Below are 21,263 nucleotides of genomic sequence, written 5' to 3'. Positions count from 1 at the left end.
AGAACTCTGATAGAAAGAACATTAATTATTCCTGGTTGTTTAGAATTATAACACACTAGTGGTATAGGAGATGTGTTAAAAAAGGTTCCTCTGGACCTCAGTGCTGGATTTTATACAGTGGATCACAAAATATTGTTAGATAGGAACTTGCGTGGGATTAAGGGGACCAGTCCTAAATCATATTTACAAAACAGAAACCTTTTTGAGTTCAAGTCTAAATTAAATTTCATACGGGGTTCCACGAGGTTCAATTTTTGCTTCATCCTGTTTTATGCCAGGGCGTTCTCCCAACTCGTCAAATACGGTTGCCCCACACATCTAATTAAACTCAACGTACCCCTCTAGCGTCGGTTTTGCACGTGCATGGTTGCCTCTAGTGGCTGTAGTAATGACGAGAGTCAGGTCAGGTGACGTAGTATAAAGGGTGAAAAAAGAATGATGAGGAGGAGGCTGGGGTGGATGGATTGGTCAAACAAACAGACAGACAGCTGTTTTAGTACTGTGTGAAACAAAAAGTCAATTTTGACTTATTTAAACTTGTGTACATAAGTTAACTTACATAACGTACTCAACTTACTTAAGTTACGTAACAAACATACTTATTTTGTCACAGTTTCTATTCCTTTAAGGCTTGCTCGCCTAGTAGTGTGTCACTCACCTCACTCACCTGCTAGCCATGCCTCCTCTGCAGCTCACCTGACTTTCCCTGCTGCAAACAATTAGGACTAGTTGGTATTTAAGCCTCCTCTGGCCTCCACTTCACTGCCAGATTGTACTCCGCATCATGCAAGTCTTTCCAGCGCTCTTCCCTAAACAGATCTCTCCTTGCTGACCCTGCCTGCCCCTGACCTGCCTGTTTTGCCTGTTTCCTGACCAAGCCTGTTTTGGACCTGTCTGCCTCGCCTGTTTCCCGACCCGGACCGGATTCCTTCAACCTGCCTTGCCCGTTTCCCGACCCTCTGCCCGGCCCCGATTTACCACTTGCCTGCTACCTATTGGTTTGTCCTTGTGGATTATTATCATCCCGCTGTGGATCTGTTTACCCGGCTATAACCTACTCCTGACTACAAATAAAACTCATTACCAATTATCCTTGGTTTCCTGTGTGCTGAACTTGGGTCCATCATCAACTTGTTGTGACAGAACAATCTGGCCAGTCATGGACCCATCGCACCCCACGTCACAACAGAACCCCACATCACTGCAGGCCCACCTCGAGAGGGTTGAGGGGGCCCTCCAGATGCACGAGGCGACGATAGCCACATTAGCTGCGGAGGCACGACAGTCATCCTCGTCTCATGAGCAGGCGTTAGTTTTCTTAGCTTCTTCTTAGTTAGTGTTCGGGCCAGCCTCCTTGGGCCCAGACTCCACTTGAGGACTTTTGAGTTTAAGCCAAGGTAATGGAACTGTTGTGTATTATGCCATTGATTTTCACACCAGAGGCCGCCTGAGTAACTGGAACTCTGCGGCCCAGTGCGACGCCTACCTTCGAGGCCTATCGGATTATATAAATTATGAACTTGTGTCTTTTGATATGCCATGTTCAATGGATGGGTTTATCAAACTCACTTCCAGGTTGGACCAGCGCATCCAGACCAGGAGACGGGAGCAACGACGGGAGGGAGCAGATCATTGTTCTACTTCCCGGGATCCTCGCGTTTCTGCAGAGGCAAGCCCATGCAGGTGGGCCGCACCAGCTTCACCTCAGAGGAACGCAAACAATGCCGCCGGGGTAATCTGTACCTCTACTGCGGCCAGGCAGGCCATTTTGTGTCCCGCTGCCTCTTAAAAGGCAGCCAAACCCAACCCCCACTCAAAGACCCCTGAGCCACGCCCGACTCTGGTGCAGACGTCAGCATTATTGATGAAGATCTCGCTCTACAGTTGGGAATAAATCGGGTTCCCTTACCTTGTCCTGTTCCAGCCAACGCATTAGACGGCCATCTTCGGGGGACGGTAACTCATCAGACTGTACCTGTCCACATGCTGTTGTCCGGAAACCACCATGAGACCATCTGGTTCCACCTCCTACGGTCTCCCCAGATTCCCCTGATCCTGGGCTACCCCTGGCTCCACCACCACAATCAGACCATCTTGGGGTGGAGTCCCTCCTGTCATCAGGTCTGCCTGAAGCATGCCGCCGCACCTCAGCGGTTCAGGTGGTCCAGCCAGTCTCCGGATCTGACAGGGGTACCTGCTGAATACCTTGACTTTCAGGAAGTGTTCAGTAAGGCAAAGGCCACGTCCCTGCCCCCTCACCGACCATATGACCCAAGGGTCGCCTGTACTCCGTGTCCGCGCCTGAGAGAGGGGCCATGGAGGCTTATGTTAATAACTCTCTGGTGGCTGGGATTATCCGTTCCTCTTCTTCAGCCACAGGGACGGGTTTCTTCTTTGTGGAGAAGAAAGATAAGTCACTGAGGCCCTGCATCGACTACCGGGGCCTAAATGACATCACAGTAAAGAACTGCTATCCTCTGCCGCTCATCTCCTCCGCCTTTGAGTTGCTACAGGGTGCGACTATTTTCACCAAGTTAGATTTAAGAAACGCTCACCATTTGGTTCAGATCCGGAAGGGAGATGAATGGAAGACTGCTTTCAATACCTCGTCTGGACACTATGAATATTTGGTAAGAAGTGCGAATTTCACACCGCCTTTGTCTCCTTACTGGGATATATTGTGGGACAGGGGAGTGTACAGATGGACCCCACCAAGGTGACAGCTGTCACTTCATGGCCTGTTCCGGTTCGCAAACAGCTGCAACGATTCCTGGGGTTCGCTAACTTCTACCGAAGATTCATCCGCGGCTATAGCATCATGGCTGCCCCACTCACGGCCTTGACCTCTTCTAAGGTCCCTTTCCGGTGGTTGTCCTCAGCTGAGGAGGCTTTTCAGAAGCTTAATATCTGGTTTACCTCCGCCTCCATCCTTCAAGTACCGGACCCGGAAGGTCAATTTGTCATGGAAGTGGTTGCCTCCGATGTGGGGGTGGGAGCCATTCTTTCCCAGCGGGCTGTCAACAATCAGAAACTTCACCTCTGTGCCTTCTTCTCAAGATGGTTGACTCCGGCAGAGAGGAACTACGACGTAGGGAACCGGGAACTGCTGGCGGTTAAGCTGGCATTACTGGCTTGAGGGGACCAAGGTACCTTTTCTGGTATGGACCATAAGAACATGGACATATTCAGTCTCTCTCCTACCGCCCTGGTTCCCGGAACATCAAGGCCACTTGACGCCCTGACATATTTTAACCCAAATCATGATATTTTCCTTAACCTAACCAAGTAGTTTTGCTTGAATTCACAATGTTAAAAATTACGCTTAAGGGTACCCGGCACATAAAATAAAAGTCAAAGGCCAAGCATCCGATTTGATGAGTTGGGTGTAAGAACGTGTTGTTTATGCACAACTTATTGTGTACAATATGCAGCAAACTATTCCTGTGTTGATAGGCAATAGAAAGAGAATGGTGCACTCTGCTCAGCCAGCAAATCTGACTAATCTCTTACCAATTACATGCCAAGTTCAGTGTGCTCAGGGTCCCTCATTCAACAAAGGAAGCTCTGCTGAATATTCGATCTCTTACAACAATTAATGATTGTATCACTCCTTACAGTATAATCTTGATTTCATGCTTTTAACTGAAACCTGGCCAGATAATAGTATCAGTGCGGCAGTTCCAATTTAGTCATCGCCTCCAAACATTTATTTTATGAATGTTTCTTGACCTAAAAGGTCTTCTAGCTGCTATAAAGACTCATTCCAATGCCTCCTTTGAATATCTCTCTACACCAAAAATCCTACCAAAAAATGTTGACGACAACTTCACTGAGCTGTCGTGTGTTATCTCAACATATTTCAACTATCTTGCTAATAACTGGTCTTTTATGGCAGCTATTTCCATGACTCATCATTGAGCTGATCATTTTGACTGTAGAACTCTGAAAGTTATTGATGGCAATACAATTACTTTGTTCAAAAATCTTAAAATAACATCTACCCCCTACAAATCCAGAATCCATATACAAATAGTGTTAATTTAAAAACAGCTTCACACAAAATGTTGCCACTTCTAGATTCCATACTAGATCATGATTGGCTTCAAACTAGTTGTATGTCAAGAAATCCTTCCATGTGTAAAACTGAGATTTAAGTTGTCCACAGAGAAATGTCCCTATAATATTTTAATGACAGCCCATAATGCAGTGACAGGAAACCAACTATGTCTCCACAACCCACTTGGGGGAAAAACAAGAGGATGGGAGAGAAAAGGAAGGAGAGCTCGAAGGAAGAAGGAAGGACAAAGGGCGTGAGAAACTGTGATGTCACTCCGACTGCTGGAACTCAAGAAAAAAAAAATTAAAGTTTGGTGGGAAAAGATTCTAGAGCTGTTCATCTAAAGATTACAACAAGATTACTGAGCCACTGGTCTGTGAAGACCTCAAAAACAAGGGCCTACGTTGACTCTTTTAATAAACACATTGAGACAACATTCAGTAAACCAATTTAAAACCATTTCTAAAACAATGACATTGTTCCTAAAGCATGTGGGTCAATCAAGAGCATGAATATCCACTCTCATTAGCAGGCTTTAGCTGCTTCTTTTGTTGTCAGCTCATGTTGTGTCACTCTCAAAGACTAGGATAATCTAGTGTGTGTGTGTGTGTGTGTGTGTGTGTGTGTGTGTGTGTGTGTGTGTGTGTGTGTGTGTGTGTGTGTGTGTGCTCTTTCTGACCCTTTGTCTCCTCTTGTTTTAAAACAAGGTGATCCAGGGACAGTTCAACACAAAATCCTACATCTTACCTGTAGTGCTATTTATCATTTGATTGTTTTGGTGTGAGTTGGCGAGTCTTGGAGATATTGTCTGTAGAGATTCCGCGAATATAACGGAACTAGATGGCACTTGGCTTGTGGTGCTCGAAGCGACAAAAAAATACACTCAACAGCAATGTCTCTTTCCAGAAACTGTGACCCGGTCAAGATAATCCACAGATCTTGTTGCGATCAGTTTCATGTAGGAACTATTTTATTTCAATCAAACTACACTTGGCAACTGTATCACTGCGCGGAAGGAAGTTTGCTTTTAGTCTTGTGACAGCGGAAGATGTAAACGTTAATGTTAATTTGTGAAGTGCAGGAAAGTGCAGTATTGCTGCTCTTTTTGACGGCAGCTGGTCTAATTTTCTTCAAGGCTGCAGCAGCATACCAAAAAAAACAACAGTGACATACCACTCAGAAATGACACATGCCACTACAACAACAGTGGCATACCTTCAGCCACTTTTTAATCCAAGCGCTGCTGCCAAAAAGACCACCACAACATTTCTATGCACCCTCCAGCCCCCAACCGCAGATCTGAGCCAGGGACACAGAGAAGAATGGGTTGATAGAAACATGTGCTGCATTTCCACTGCATGGTATGACACAGCACGGCTCTACTCAACTGGACTCGCTCTTTTTTTGGTTCTCCATTAGCAAAAGTTGAGGACAGTACCTGGTACTTTTCTTTGTACTACCTTAGGAGTTCAGTGGAGTTAAAACACTGAAACCATTGATGGGCCAGAAAGTAAGGTAGTGGCATATGCATATAATGCATTTAGCAAGAAACTATTTTTTTCAGTATTTGTCACAGTATCACCACTTATGGTCTAAAAAATGTATGCACTAATTGATTCGTTTATTATTATTATTATTACTTAATGTTCATTTATAATTAATATGCATAATCAGATGATAATCAACCTGTCAACCTGAATAAAGCAAACTAATTAAACTAATTAAAACAGTATCTAATTCAGTGGCCTTGCTCCTCCCTAGACTATAGATTCATAAGAGCAAACAAAGGAGAACTCAAAACAGCAGGCCAAGCAATATCACAACATCCCCATGGGTAAGGGGGGGTATAGTGCTTTCATTGCAATCTCATAGAAATATAGCGGGCAGAACGAGTTAACCAGTGACTGTTAATGGATTTTACAAGCGCATGTAGTGAAAGTTATCCCCCGCCCCACACCCAACACACACTAACATACTCGTCGCAGCTGGAAACTAGTCCGACAGGACTTTGACAGATGGTTCAATGGGACGCTGGAAAGGGAGGGAGGGAGGACACAAGAGCTAAAGAGAAGGATGGATGGAGGACGGAGAGGAGGGGACAATGCTAATGGATGCAGGTGTGTGTGTGTGTGTGTGTGTGTGTGTGTGTGTGTGTGTGTGTGTGTGTGTGTGTGTGTGTGTGTGTGTGTGTGTGTGTGTGTGTGTGTGTGTATGTGTGGGACGGGAGTCATCTGTTCCTGAAAGAATGGAAGAATACGAATAAGGGTTATAAACCTCACGAGAGGCAAGGGGGGACCATATAGTCCTGCTGACGCTGCATTTGCACTTACATGGATGTTTAGACTCTTGCATGTATTCAAACACATAAACACACACTTGAAGTATACTAGTGCAGTAGTTTATTTTTTGTTATTTGATCGTGTAGTTTATATTACTACAATGAATAATAAAGATCAGCATGCATTGAACAAATTCAATTTACATGACATGAGGTTCTATTCATGATAAATGAGACATTAATTGGATCACCTGGCTGTTACCTCATTAGCACACAGCTTTATGATTGGTTAATGTTTTAATCATGTGACAACATTTTTTCTGTACTGCTCATTCTGATTGGTGCGTATTAGCATCAATATAACAATGTTTCTCCTGAAATTCAAGCTACATTTAATATGCAAGCAGAGACCCCGCCCCTAGGGGTGTCAGTCAAAATTACTCGCATTGTGAACACGCCCATTCCTCTTAGCTCCCTCGCGCTGGCTGCACCCTTCCGAAAGCCAGGTATAACGAAAATATTTTTGGTCTACTTCCGGTTATAACTATCAAAATAAAATTCTAAATCAGCAATACAATGTTTTGAGGAGAAAGTAAGAAAATATGTTAATATATTATTTATTGAGTTAGGTATAGAATTATATTTTCTTCAAGGTTTATTTATTTTATTTTATTCTCAAAAGTCAATTACTTATGTCTAGTAAAATATGTGGTATAATTAGTACCAGATTACATAGTTATTTCTAGGCAACTTCCAAGGAAATGATAAAAGATTATAGACCTATACAATACATTTTTACCATTTTATTTGCCAACATGATGGTTTTAATGCTCTTTCCTGCAGCCAGGAATAACAATCTGGTCGTAAATTTCTGAATCCTGGTGGAAAAATTGGAATCAGTTTGAAAATGTATATGTATTTAATTGTAGAATGTAAACAGGTGCTTAGGCTATTGGGAAATCTGATATTTCGTGAGATTTAAGTCAGTTGCCAAACAATAGTCTACTGAGAGCTACTGAGAGGTTCTGTATGTTGCTGAAAAATCACATTCAATGTATATGAAATCATTTTAAAAACGTTTATCCACAACAATGTTGGTAAACACAATTTTTATTTATCAAGTAAAAATTATAGACTGTATAAAATGGTTAAAATATGCTTAATTCAGTTGTGTACGCTGTTATATTTCTGCTCTAAAAGTAGGCCATGTACAGAGCCGTAGTACATTTTGTGAAAAAGTGTGATCAAAATTGTGATTGTCATCACAGGGCAAAACTTGCCACTTCAAAAGAACAAGAAAATCGATTATCTTGTTCTTTTGAAGTGGCCAGTTTTTGCGCTTTTATTTTGAAGGAAATACATAGTGTTCCTGTAATATTGTTGTGAAATATGCCAGCTTGATGCAACTTCCTGAAAGATTGACAGCTTGTACCGCTCTCCTTTACTAGTGGAAACGATAGCTCCCGTTGTGTGAGACACGCAATCACAACTCACATCGCCAACTGGTTTTACTCGGATTTAATGTTGTACTTTTTATGAAGTTTACTAGAAGCCAATCCAGCTTGGAGTTTATAACAATCTACGTGGTATGAAAGTGGAGCGGACGCTTCAAACAAAGTAAAAGAGGAGGTAGACCTGTACGTTTGATGGCTGCTGGGGATGGAGCCCAGTTGCCTGCCACAGTAGCGGCCAGCCGGAGCGTGGAGAAGGCGCTCGAGGAGGCTGCCGCGAGCGGGGCTCTTAACTTGTCCAACCGAAAACTGAAGGAGTTTCCCCGGAGCGCCAGGAACTACGACCTGTCCGACATTACACATGCAGGTCGGTTTGCGTTTCACTGTTTTCTTTGAATTACAAAGCAGTACGAGCGAGCTAGCTGTTATAATGAGAACAGCCTTTTGTTTTATCGCCACCTGCTTCTTTCTTCTAAGGGAGAAGGCACATCCTTCTTCAACCCCGACACGTTTCACAAGACTCCCTCAAGTAACTCCGCAGTTTAATTTCGCCCTGATGTCTGTCACAACTGAATTATGAATTAAGACTTCTTTCAAAACGTCAGGACCTCCCTCTTATTTCGGCACATGGATACCTCATCAAAATATTGTTAAATCTATAAGCATGTTTAAAAGCTGCCCCATAATGTTAGTCTTATTTCACCAAACTGCAGTGTGATCTCAGTGTTGCCTTTGACATGCAATTTGCCCCTGCTTTGTGTTGTCGGCGAAGGCTTATTTTATGGGGTAGCCTATTTACTACTGGCCAAATGAAGTTTTAAAAGAAGCGTAGCGTGCTCTCGTCAGACATGCAAGTTCCTCTTCCTCAACATATAGGTTACTCTTATAAGCGGCTGAAACTTTTCTATATTGCCTATATGTGTTTGTCAGGTCTTGTTTGTCAGTCGTTTTACTTCAGCTTCATTCACTAGTTATCCTGTTAACAGTTTTACTGTTTTGGGTTTGCAGTGGTTTTGGTAATTTTTTCTGTTTTGAATGATGAGACCATAGTGTAACAACATGGCAGCCTTCTAGTAACCAGCTTCCTGGAATTTCGGTTTCACTCACTTCATCTCATTGAGCTAAATAGCCCAGGTCATTGCATAATGCTATTGATAACAACAACAGAGAGTACAACTTGTGAAGTAGGTGTGGATGACACTGTGGATTAAAGGGAAATACCTTGCCCTTGCCTTGTTGGAAAGAGGATTACCCCATCCAGGTTGCTGAAATCAATCTGGCTATGCAGGGATTTAAAGCAGCACCCCCTATCCTGTCACTGATTTCTGTGCTTTGGTAATTATGACCATCTGCTCATAACAACCCAGGTCTCGGTCCTGTGGGAAGAGAAGGCCTTGAACACACATAAACACACACACAGGCACCTGCCACTGGTGCAACCCAACCCTAATGACTGTGGAAGTGATGAATACATCACAATCCTACGGTAATGCCACATATTTGTCTAAGCACAGGTTCTTGAATAAACTAATATAATACAGTTTGGCAAGTCAGTAAAAGATACATATGTGGTGGTCAAAGTAAGGTTTGAAGGGGCACATACTGTTATACATGTACAGTTTAATCAGAATGTGTATTACTCAGGCTGTGAAAATAGTTGCATAATGTCTTCTGAGCTTTGTCTGATTAAATAACTCCGATGATGTCATAGTGATGTCATTAGGGTTATCAACTTGGGTTTGAAGACTAAACAGAAAACCTGTGTTAGAGAAAAGGTGACATTGCGTTTGAATCGAGCAGCGTTGCCATCAGCGGGTTCAGTGAGTCTTTGAGGTGCGTCTGTTATGCTATATATATATGCTTAGTGGCATCCAGAGTTTGTTGAAGGAGTCGCTGCCCCCAAAACATTGGCGCTACTAATAAGTCAACATCTATATTTTTTTCATTTGAAGTCTGTGGGTGGGGGTCTTGATTCTCATAGGTCAAAACTCCAGCATACAATAGGTGACCATAGTATAGGGGATAGTTGATAGCTCTGCATTGTTAAGCTGTAAGATACATTTTGGTTTGTCAAACACGGGTGACACCAATAACATTATTTAATAATGGCTGCATTCCATTCAGGTGTGCCATTGTTTGGGCCCTGGTGTTGTGCATACTGGCTCACTGGCACACTTACTGTTGTACTTAATTGGAACAGAGCCATCATTAATGTTATTAGTTCCACCTGCAATTTTCCCCTCGGCTAGGTATAGATGTTTTCCATGGCAGACATTTTTGACACACGGTAGCAGGAAATGCACAGGTGTAATTAATTACTATAATGATGGCTGCATTGCCTTCAGGCGGTCCAGTTCTAGGGCCTTAACCTGATGCGGTCAATGCTTAATTACTTTAATGGCTTACTAGGACATGTAAATGGAATGGAGCCATAATGATTTTAATTACACATGTGCTTCTCCAGCTATGAACTATTACTAGTATTGTCATTGAACCTCAATAAGTAGTTATAATAAGTTGACGTGTTCATGCTTTTAAGTTTTGTCAGACCAACAGTGCAAAACCCAAAGATATTCATGTGAGCGTGGGAGTTTATTCTTGACCTTTTGAAACAGTATGTGTGACAATATAACACAAAAGCTCAAGTTGTTCACTTACAGGCTTCTTTTTGAGCTTTCAACTGCATCTTGTATTAATAGAGCTGTATAAGGTATTTCATTTTCTTTGTCTCTGAGGACTTAAGAAAATCAGCAAATGTTTATATTTCAGAAGCTTGAACCAGCTTGAACCAATTTTGACAATTCTGTTGACTTTTATTCAAACTGAAAAATATTATTTGACTGTCAATGATACAAAAATAATTAAGTCATTGCAAAATATCAGCCATAAAAAAAAGGTCTACAACCAGAATCAGTTAGTTTTGGCACAGGCTTTTCACTTGTTATGGCTTATTCTGAAGGAGACTTGGAATTTTGACTTATTATTATTGACATATTAAAGACAGAAAAAATCGTACATTCCAGAGGGATGTCAAGATATGTCTTAAAACAAAGGCTGATTCACCGTTTGAATCAGCCTTGGCTTCACCTCCACATTGAACAAGGCAGCTGCTGACATCACACTGGCTCATTGTGACTTATTTGTTATTCGTTCAGCTGTAATTGTAGGGTCATGATCTTCTATAGGCCCAATTGTAGACATTTAGTCTTGAATACATGTTTTTGCAGCACCTAGGCTATCTTTGTGGTAATGTCTAGTAATGAGGTGCTTTTTAGTTTCACAGAGATACCTGGTAGTTATGCCAGACAGACATATCAGCTGTGTGATGCAGCAAACCTGGCTGACGTGTGGGTTTGTGTGTGTGTCTGTGGGTGCTGACAGTCCTTGCTGATTCACCAAACTGTCATGATGGTTGTCAAATACGGTCTTGCCATGGATGTAACCTCATGTTAAGCAAATTAGTGGAATCTGATGCATTACGCACATTGTGAGCTCTTTACAAGCATACTGAAACAGTTCTTACAAGATAATGATAAAATATTAATATTTATTAATGTGATGTGTTGATGTGATTTGTTCTTCTCCTGCTTACACACAGCTCAGCAGTGAGTGTTGCTAGTCAGGGAGAGGGCAAGAGCTTGAGGGGAACAAAGAGTGTTACATCAAACTCATATCTAACAAGCTTCTTTTAGTTAATCTGAAATAACAAACAAGATAACACTGCTAGAACTGGGACAAGTGAACATTTTCAATGAGTCTTTCTTGAAATAATGCCACAGCCAGTCTTAAATGAAGGTTTAATGAATAGCTTCACATGGTATTTAATTATTGTCATTGTACAACCCAGGGTTGCACCACAAAAAAATGCAGTTGTAATTTTATGCTACAAAATTTCCCCCAAAAAAGCAGCAGTGCATTATTATATTGAATTTGCATCAGGAGGAATGTAAACCTCAGCAACAAAAACAACGTTAAATTCTCTTGGCAGATATTATGGATGGCATATTAACATAAAAAAAAATAACATCAGGGAAACATTGTCCATCAACTTTAGCTGCATCCAGGTCTCTGCAAATATGGTCACAAACAGTCTCCGATGTTAGAAAAGGTGAAAAATGGCCGTTACAGTTCCCTAAGGCCCAAGATGACGTCTTCAAACGTGTTGCTTTGTCTTACAAACAGTCCAAAATCCAAAAAGATTTAGTTTACTATCAGACAAAGCTATATCATTCCTAATGCCTGTTTTACTCTAACATACCATTGTTGTTTTGCTGTTAGCAAACTTGTACGTTCTGTAGACAAAGGGCAACTTGAGCATCCAATTGAAGTAATTATTTCTGGCCACCTGACTATTGTCAATGTCCGGTAGTCCCTCTCCGTTTACTGTAGCAAAGTTTTGGTCTCCCCGACTCCTGAGGAAAATATCTGTCTCCAATGTTAAATGTCAAATGTTATTTTTCCAGCAGTCACTTGTTAACGTTGCCTCTGGAGTTAAGTGCCAGACAAGTAGCCCACAGGCAGCCTGTCTGAGCTTGTTTGCAGAAGTTAGCTGCCACGGGGAGGTCGAATGATAATGGTGATGCTGTCGGCATCATCTATGCGCTGGAGATGGGGCCCTACTACTTTAGGACTGGACAATAAATCAAATTTATCATATGATCAATGTTGTGAATCTCTTACAAAAATATGCTAATGGTAATTTTAATTAGTAGCGACAACAATCAATGTTGGCTAACTTGAAGTGGAACCAACCAATCAGCCCAAAGTTCACTCCAGAACAGACCGATGCTGGACTGCTGGGTTTGTTTTCATGCACATTTTCATATTGAAGTTTTAATTGGGCATTTGTACAGGTAAAGATGCAGCTCATATTATATCTAGTGTGAGTTGTAGCTGGCAAGATATTGCAGAAAGACATGAATATGGTGGTTGAACTAGAATAAAGCTAAGACTAGGCTGTGGAGGCCCAGCAGTGTTTATGATAACATCAGCCCCCCTTCTTCCCCACTGGAGCAGCGTCTCTCAGGAAGGTCAAAGGTTCACACACACATGCACACACACACACAAAGAAGGAGACTTGGCTGGCCTCCCCCAGAGTGTTTTCCGGTAGCTCAGAGCAGTTGAAGGGGAACAAAGCCCAGCTATTGTATGTTGTGTGCACCTTGTGGACTCGTAAGTGAATATACACAGCCCACCTTTGGGCAAAGGCTTTAATAATTAGGTTTACCAAGTATGGGTTTTGAAATTATATTTGTGCAATTAACAATTTTTTGGTGCCAATATTCTGCATCTTTAAATATGATCAAATTCATGCCAAAAATCAATGTATAAATTTAGAAAGTGTGATTTTTATTTAATCTAGTGTCCCTTTTATAAGTGTGCAAAACACAATCCAAATATAATATGAATAAAATAGGTAATGAAATAGAAGAACATTTCAGTCAATACTGTATCTTCATAAAGGTGGTATTTGTTTGCAATCAGGATTCCACATTGAATATTTTACAGTGACATAGGGCAGCAACTAACGGATTAATCTGAAGATCCTTTTCTCAATTAATCAATTCATTGTTTTGTCGATATAACATCCGAAAGCAGTTAAAAACTGTCATCAAATGTCTTTTTTCATCCACAGTCCACAATATAACATTTCCTTTAGTGTTAAAACAAGGAAAGACTTTTCTTATTTGAGAAGCTTAAAAAATATGTGCTTTTTTGTTTTGTTAGAATTGCATTTTAAAATAGTTGCGGATTGGTTTTCTGTCATTCCATTAATCGTTTAATTGACTTATCGTTGCATACCCAAACTACCCAAATGCTGTGGTCATAAGTGATGGATGGTAGAAATGGTGACGGTTATTGGACAACTAAAGACAGCCGTATGACTGAAAGTTATACAGTGCATTGACAATATAACACTACCCACTCATTAAGTTTGGGTTACCTTGAATGACAGACTCTGGCTGATACGAGGCATTCATGTTTGTTTGGTTTTTAGGCACTTCCTTAATATTAAGAATCAAGTCTGATGTATTTGAGCTTTCAGAATAATCCCCAGTTTGTTTTCCAGTCGTAATAACAAACCTAGATTTTGATGTGACCGCCATGTGGAACGGGTATTATGTAACTGATGTGTCATGAAAGAGGCAAAAGCCTTGTTTGCATGGGACTAGTATTACCTTGGGATCTAATGTGTAGTAATTGCAGAGCTAGTTTCACTATCATATTTGACAATGTAAAGCATAATCTAAGAAGCTACAAACGGCATCCTCTTGGCATATGACAAACATCTAATTGACTATTAAAGCTAATATAATTTATTATTGGCTAAAGTATTCAGCTCCAAATTTGAAAATCTAGTCAACTGCAAATGACCTTCAATACAATATTTAGCATTCTCGGTTTTGGCTCAGATTTGTCCCGTTTTCTGTGATTTGTTCTCTTTTAAGTGGAAAATGATGAGCCTGCAGTGGAAATGATTAATGAGAGCTTTAATAACACTTTGGCTGCAAATTCAGGAGGTTCATCTAGCAACTGCTGATCATGGAGACCCATTTAGAGTTCAAATCCATTATGTGACGCTTGATATGCGTGGCAGCATTTGTTATGGCCCCAGTATGCTTCAAGTGCAGTGTTGGATAATCTAATAGCATATATCCAACAGCAGAATGGGGGGCAGCTGTGTCCTACATTTCTTTTTTTTTTTCTTTTTTTTTTACTTTCCGAAACAAACAATCTGACTGCCACACTCATTTTTGGTTGGAAAGGTGTGTGGAAGTTGAAAGTCGGTGGGGTTTCAACTTCTCTCTATCTCTCTTTTTCTTTCTTTACACAACTAATGTTGTCACATTTCTTGTGGAGGACACTATGAAAGAGAGACAGTCCAATGCTGTTACCCTCATTTGTAGAATCTGTACAACCAAGTTTGTTTGAAGTATGCCCAGTCCATTTCTGATCCTTTGTTTATTTGCTCTGGGAATGTCAGCTGTAAAAATGCATTGTGAGTGAAGTGTAAAGCACAAAATAATGTAAAAGAAAGCAGCCAGTTAATGATATGGCAAAAAGCGGCGGGGAGTAATGCAAGCAGAGATGCTTTAAAAAGCAATATAACAAGTATCCCTTTGCTTGTTTGTCAGTATCATTTTGCAGTTTCCTACCTTGTCATTGCTGCTTGATGAAAACTGCATTTGAGTTTAGGCATTGTGTTTTCCTTATCAAAGTTCAGAAGTCTTGTAGGGTTAATCCCTTACATCCCTGCTAGTAATATACTAGATATTGACTTCTTCTTACTTTATTAAAAAGGGATCGTTGGGACCAACAACAGCTCATGTCAGTGCAGTTTGTTCAGTAGCAAAAGCAATGGAAATGTTGTATGTGCACAAAGTTAATAAATTGACCTCTATTCTCAATTGACCTCTGGGGATGTGAGAGAAAAGAGCTTGTTGTTGAGTAGGAAGGGAGCTGGACACACACACACACACACACACACACACACACACACACACACACACACACATACTCTATACCACAACTGAGAAGGACAGCAGCTGACTTAGAGAAATAATGAATGAGGAAATTAATTGTGTGTGATATTTCCATGGCAGGTTCCTGTGAGATGGCTTACAATGAAGGTTACAGACCTGATGTTGTGTTGTACTTCATCAAATATCTAACCCCTTTTCCACATTGTGTTATTAATTGGATTGAATTTAGAAAGGCCTAGTTATTTTTCCATCTACACACCCAGAGGCCCTTTCTGAAAAACATTTAATTTCCTCATTGTCCAATTGCCAAGTCAGTTTGGCCCTTTGGGTTTGTGTTGTTTCTGTTCAGCAGTTTTAAAGGCCATGACAGTATCTCTGTTGTCAATATTCAGATTCTAATTCTAAAACCCAGTGTCTGTGGTAAAAACAACACTAAATTCCTGTTTATTTCCTACGCTTGCTTTTCAGGCACAAATACCTAGAAAAAGAAAAGCTGTTGCTAAGGACTGCTTTAGCTGAGTCTGTGCAGGGACTCCAGTCTCACATAGAAAAATTCATGTCGGTGATGTGTTTTTCTTAAATTAAGTGTAATGACATGCAGTAATAAAGAGTGACAGAGTAAATAACATGCCCCTTTAAAAATAATACCTGGTTTTAAGTCTTTTGCTGAAAGGCTCTCTGGTTAAGCTGCTAGAAAGTAAAAAAACTACACTGTAGTGTCAGTTAAAGGTCGGGGTGAGCCAGCCGTGATTCTGTGTGTGTGCCTATGCACGCATGTGTGTGGAGTTTAAGCTTAACATATGGCTGTATCCTTCTCTCAGTTGTTTACATCTGTTCTGTGTCATTAAATGAGAATGCGTGTGTGCATGCATGTCGGTGCGAGTGTGTGTTCACCCCCCTGTGTTTTATTTCCTCTGTACTGCGGATGTGGGCTGCCTGTTCGCTCAGTCTTCACTTCTGCTTATGTCGTATTCTTTCTGATTGCCCCACACTTTCTGTCAGCCAACATGTTTCCATCCAATTCAATCCAGTTAAAGAACTTGTGTTGTAAATGTCACAGAAAATAAAAGGCCAGATGGATATCCTCAAAAAAGATATTCATGAGGAAACTGGAAGGAATCTTTCATGAACTGATAAATAGTGGACAAGTTGTTAGTGTCAGCTAATGAATGCCATGGCTTGTATAATTCTAGAATGAAACTCCCCTCTTGTAGCACAGAGCAGTGCGCTCATCTTCATGCATTAACAGGGACCAGAAGTCGGTTATTCCTTCCCATTCAGGTTAAATGGTGCTGCAGTATGCTCACTTCTTTTGTCTCACTTTAATTTACAGTATTTTTAGGTTCATGGCTGAGCGTTTCTCTCTCTCTCTCTCTCTCTCTCTCTCTCTCTGAAAGCTGCTGATGTGTTTTCTCTCTCAGAGCACAGCAGCTGGTGGGGATGGGGAATCCCTCCTCAGTCCCATGGGAGGTAACCAGAGAAAAGGCCGAGACATAGACAGGGAAGGGAGGCTGTAGGACAACACTAGCAGCCTGCCAGCAAACATATACTGTGCCATACATAGCCTGGTCTGGAGTCAGTATGTGTGGAGGAGGGAGCATGGCCCAGAACTACTCCACGGTTGCCATAGCATTCGTTCTTGCGAGTCATAAGGTGGATGGCATGTTGTCAGGCATCTAGATGTCAACAGCATTTCGCTGGTTTAAGGTGTGAAGGTCTCCCTAACCATCTATCAGCTCGTTGATGGCTTTAAAAATGAAATGTTTTTCACGCACTGGTGGGAACTTGCTTAAGATGAATCATAGCTGACACTTGAGAATGACATTGCATTTATAAGCTTACTTCTAAATAGGAAATTCACTTTTTCCAGCTTTGATGGTTTGTTTATTGTTCTTTAGTTTACTGCACTAAGTTTTAAAGCAGCGTTTTCCAACTGGTCTGGCCTTGGAATATACTACTGTTCTTATACATTATGTCACGGCCCACACGTGGGCTAACTTAACACCCATTAAATTATATTTCAATCCATTTTCTCATCTGGGTTGGGAGAGCTGGAGCCTGTCCCAGCTCTCCAGGTGTAAATAAAAAACAACCACATTAGTAGGGCTGTAACTACCCGTTATTTTGATTATCGACTACGCTGATAAATCTTTCAACAAATTCAAAATGTCAGTAAATTGTGAAAAGTGCCCATCACAATTACCCAGAGCCCATAGTAAAAATCAATATCATAAATAGTGACAAAACATTAACAGCATAAAAAGTATCTGAATTTTGAAGCATCACATATAAATAGGTGTAATGATAAAAGCAGGATAACAAAACAGCTGTTTTTTTGCCAAGAAGAATACCCATCCAGAATTCATAGAACTATAGTTACATTTGTAATCTCGTCTCTCACTTTTGCGGTACACGCCAGCTTCTCCTCTAGCTCTGATACTAGCGAGGGAACAGCTTCGACATGCAAGGCCAAGACCACATGACCAACAAAACTGGTCCACATCTGTGAATTAGTAACTGATATTACTGTTGAAGCTGCTTGTCGTAGCGTGGCTAATCATGCTGAAATACTACTTCAGCTATTGCTCTCCACAATCATTTCTATCAAATGTTACACAAACAGAAAATAATTGTGCATTTGTTTGGGACTATTTTTGGCGGCAAATGAATCATCTAGTCGTACGTCTTGGCAGCAGGATGACGTATGTGGGATTGAGTCAAAATAAACTTGTGTGTGTGTGTTCATAGTAATGAAAGAATATGTCACCCAGTGCAACAGTGTGGCTCATTGATGTGTTTTTTAATAGTTTTTGGACAACAATAGAACTCAGGGAATACAATATATCTGGTTTTGATACAAACACAATACTTGTTAGCAGGATACATTCATTGCTGGTTTGGTTCTTTTCAATAATAAAACTATAAATATTGTTAGCAGGGCCTCTGCTTTCATTATTCACCCGGCAGTCTACTCCACTTAACTGCATGTCAAGCTTTTGAAATGAAGTAAGGGAGTGTGTCATTTGTTCCACCATCCTCCCGTCACTCAGTTTGATCTCTCTACATTGACATCTCATCTATCACAAGAATAATGTAACTGGCATCTGTAAAGCTACCACAGGGAACCCAGCCCAGCAAAACTCTCATTGTAAACTTTTGGCAGTTCAGACACACAAGATGATAGAGAGGCTGGAGGACAGTTGACCTACACCAAATATCCCAGGCTGGATTTGATACAAAGACATCATGGTTGCATGCAAGCATCTCTATTTTCTTTATTTCCTTTTATCTGTTGTAGCTACAGTGTCCTCCAGGCTCAGCAGGCAGCCATTAGTTAATGGGTCTCAGCCCCATTCCTCCTGGCTCTGTGTTTGTCCCGCAACACAATGTAACACTATAAGAGTGTGTGTGCAAATAATCTTATGGTGTGGAGTAGACTGCCGGGTGAATAATGAAAGCCGAGGCCCTGCTTGCCTTATGTAACCCAGCAGATCCATTAACTCCCTCAGTGTTTGGTGTCCAGATGGCTGATTCACTGAGGAAGTCGGTACACGATGGAGAAGGCATGGGGCCTAGGAGGGGTTGAAATGCAAGGTTTGTGTTTACATGTATATTTACAATAGAGTTGTCATAGATGCTCTATTTTAGTTAATAAAATCTGCTCTTCTCAGTTTCGGAGGATGTAGAGAGAATGATTTTGCTGTAACCTTACATAAGGATACCAACTAAATAAGTTCAGAGTTTTAATGAGCTGAAAGACTTCTATGATCTTTGTGAGGAACAGAATTGTGGGAACTGTGATGACCAGGGATTAACCCATGACCGTACACAGGCTAAAATGGGTCAAATGAGAGTTGAATGCATGTTCATTGTCCTACATTGAGTGTGTGGAAGTTGTAGGAAGGGCTTGCTCTTCGATTGGTATAGTACAGGGGTCGGCAACCTTTACTATCAAAAGAGCCATTTTGCCACCTCTTCCACCAAATAAAATGTGTCTGGAGCCGCAACACGTATTTCATAACACAATTTAAGTTGTATATACTATATATAGTTCTACTATATTTGTTGCATTTATTAAATTACAGAAATACAAAGGAAACTGTTGAGATTATATTGTTATTAGGACAACACCAAACTCTTTTAGCGGTATCAACTCAATTATTTCTTCCTGCACCACATCAGAGTTCACATACCTGCATAACAGCGCTGTCTGTTCAACATCATTTACATCACTTGACTCATCACAGGCGATTGAATATGGTTCAGCTGAATTGATGTCCTCAATTTGCTGTTTGGTGATGTGAGTTGCCATTTTAATGGCCCTGTCCTTGACGGTCTTTGCAGAGAGAGACATATCTCAAATTTTCTGAACAATTTCATCCGAAAGTCCGAAAATAGATGCTCTGATATTTTTAAGAATGCTTCTTTCATGTATTCTCCATCTGTGAACGGCTTTCCACGCCGTACTATCTCCTAGATGAGTTTGAAGACTTCATCCATTTCTTGAAAGAGTATTTGCTCTTCTCCGCTTTCAGCAGAAGTTCAGAAATCGGGTCTTTTTGCGCATCTCCAGCTTGGTACTTTTCGGCAAATGCTCAGTCTGTTCTTGAAATGTCAGTCGACATTACATTTTTAGTTGTTAGCTAATTTCCCGCCACATATCAAGCAGACTTTTATTTTTTTAGTTGTCTCCATTGTTAGTTTACCGAGTTAGCCGGGGGTCGGAAACTCAAGATTAACCACCTGCAGGGAAAGGCGCCGCGCCCGTAGACGCAGGAGAATGTGACGCATATTTTAGTGGACGAAATGTAAAAATTAAATGTAATTCAGCGTCACAATATCCCCTCGAACTCCAAGATAAGAGATGTTCCGTTTGAAAGATTGTCCACTGTGCAACAAACAAATACATAAAAATAATGTTATTTATTTCCATGTTTCTTTTTGTCAAAGCTTCAGGGAGCCACTGCAGAGGCGTTAAAGAGCCGCATGTGGCTCCTGAGCCGCAGGTTGCCAACCCCTGGTATAGTAGTAGTAGTAATAGTATTGACGACACATTTAGCTCTTTTACATTACAAAATGCTTGAAGATCGTTAGTGGAGGTTGTTGCATTAATTTACTAACTTGATTTAGTTACTGCCTGTGACTCTAGACAGAAGCCACTCTTGAGTAAAAGGCATATGACATCCCGCTTGGAGTTTGTCTAACAGCATTTAAAGGACTTTGAGAGTATAAGGAAATAGATCCTCTGGTCTGATGAGACAAAACTTATACTTTCGGCAGAACTTCCAGCACTGTTTCTGTCAAACACCAGCCACTGCTCTTCACCTGACTAATACCATCTCTACAGTGAAGCTTGGTGGTGGCAAATTCATGCTATGGGCGGGCTTCTCTGCTGCAGGGACAGAGAGACTGGGTGACGGTTCACCTTTCAGCACAACAATGACTATACAGCTAAGACAACGCTGGAGTGGTTTGGGACAAGTCTCTGACTGTCCTGGAGTGTGCCAGCCAAGAATTAAACCCTTAGAACATCAATTCTATCGAGTTTATCTCACTCGCCAGATTCTCACAAACACCACACAGCCCTCTCACATTACCCTTACTCAGAAATTATCTTTTTTTTTCTTTAGCTTGGGATAAATAAATACACTATCAGAAAACATACTATATCATGTTGTATATCGTTATCGAGAGAGATGCCAAAGCCCTACCTTTTTCAAGTCATTACATGGAAAAGCCACACACATTGCTGAGCTATTAAAACCAAACTATCCTTCACAATGTCTGAGGTTATCAGTGTCCCTCAAACTAAACTCAAATTGAAAACGGGACAAAGCTTTTGCAAGTGTGGCCCCTAAACTCTGAAAAGCTGGATGGATGATATTTTATAATCTTGTTCAAACGTTTTATATATAAATTGACCTTTCGTCATAATGTGTTCAAGCAAAGAAAGGAAACTTCCCCGTCGTCCATGTAAATGCATTTTCTCTGTA

General features: G+C 41.0%; 1 protein-coding gene across 1 annotated transcript in view; it reads left to right on the top strand.

Annotated features, from left to right (window-relative positions):
- The first annotated feature begins 7,763 nt into the window (after positions 1–7,763).
- lrch4 (leucine-rich repeats and calponin homology (CH) domain containing 4) overlaps positions 7,764–21,263 on the top strand; it is a 49,466-nt gene continuing 35,966 nt past the window's right edge. The window contains 1 exon segment of the mRNA XM_029454537.1: positions 7,764–8,153. Within this exon segment, the coding sequence (XP_029310397.1) occupies positions 7,982–8,153 (172 nt within the window). The 5' untranslated portion in view covers positions 7,764–7,981.

This window comes from Cottoperca gobio, chromosome 18 (genome assembly GCF_900634415.1).
Source record: "Cottoperca gobio chromosome 18, fCotGob3.1, whole genome shotgun sequence".
Classification (NCBI taxonomy): Eukaryota; Metazoa; Chordata; class Actinopteri; order Perciformes; family Bovichtidae; genus Cottoperca; species Cottoperca gobio.
This window is presented reverse-complemented; position numbering and strand designations above follow the sequence as displayed.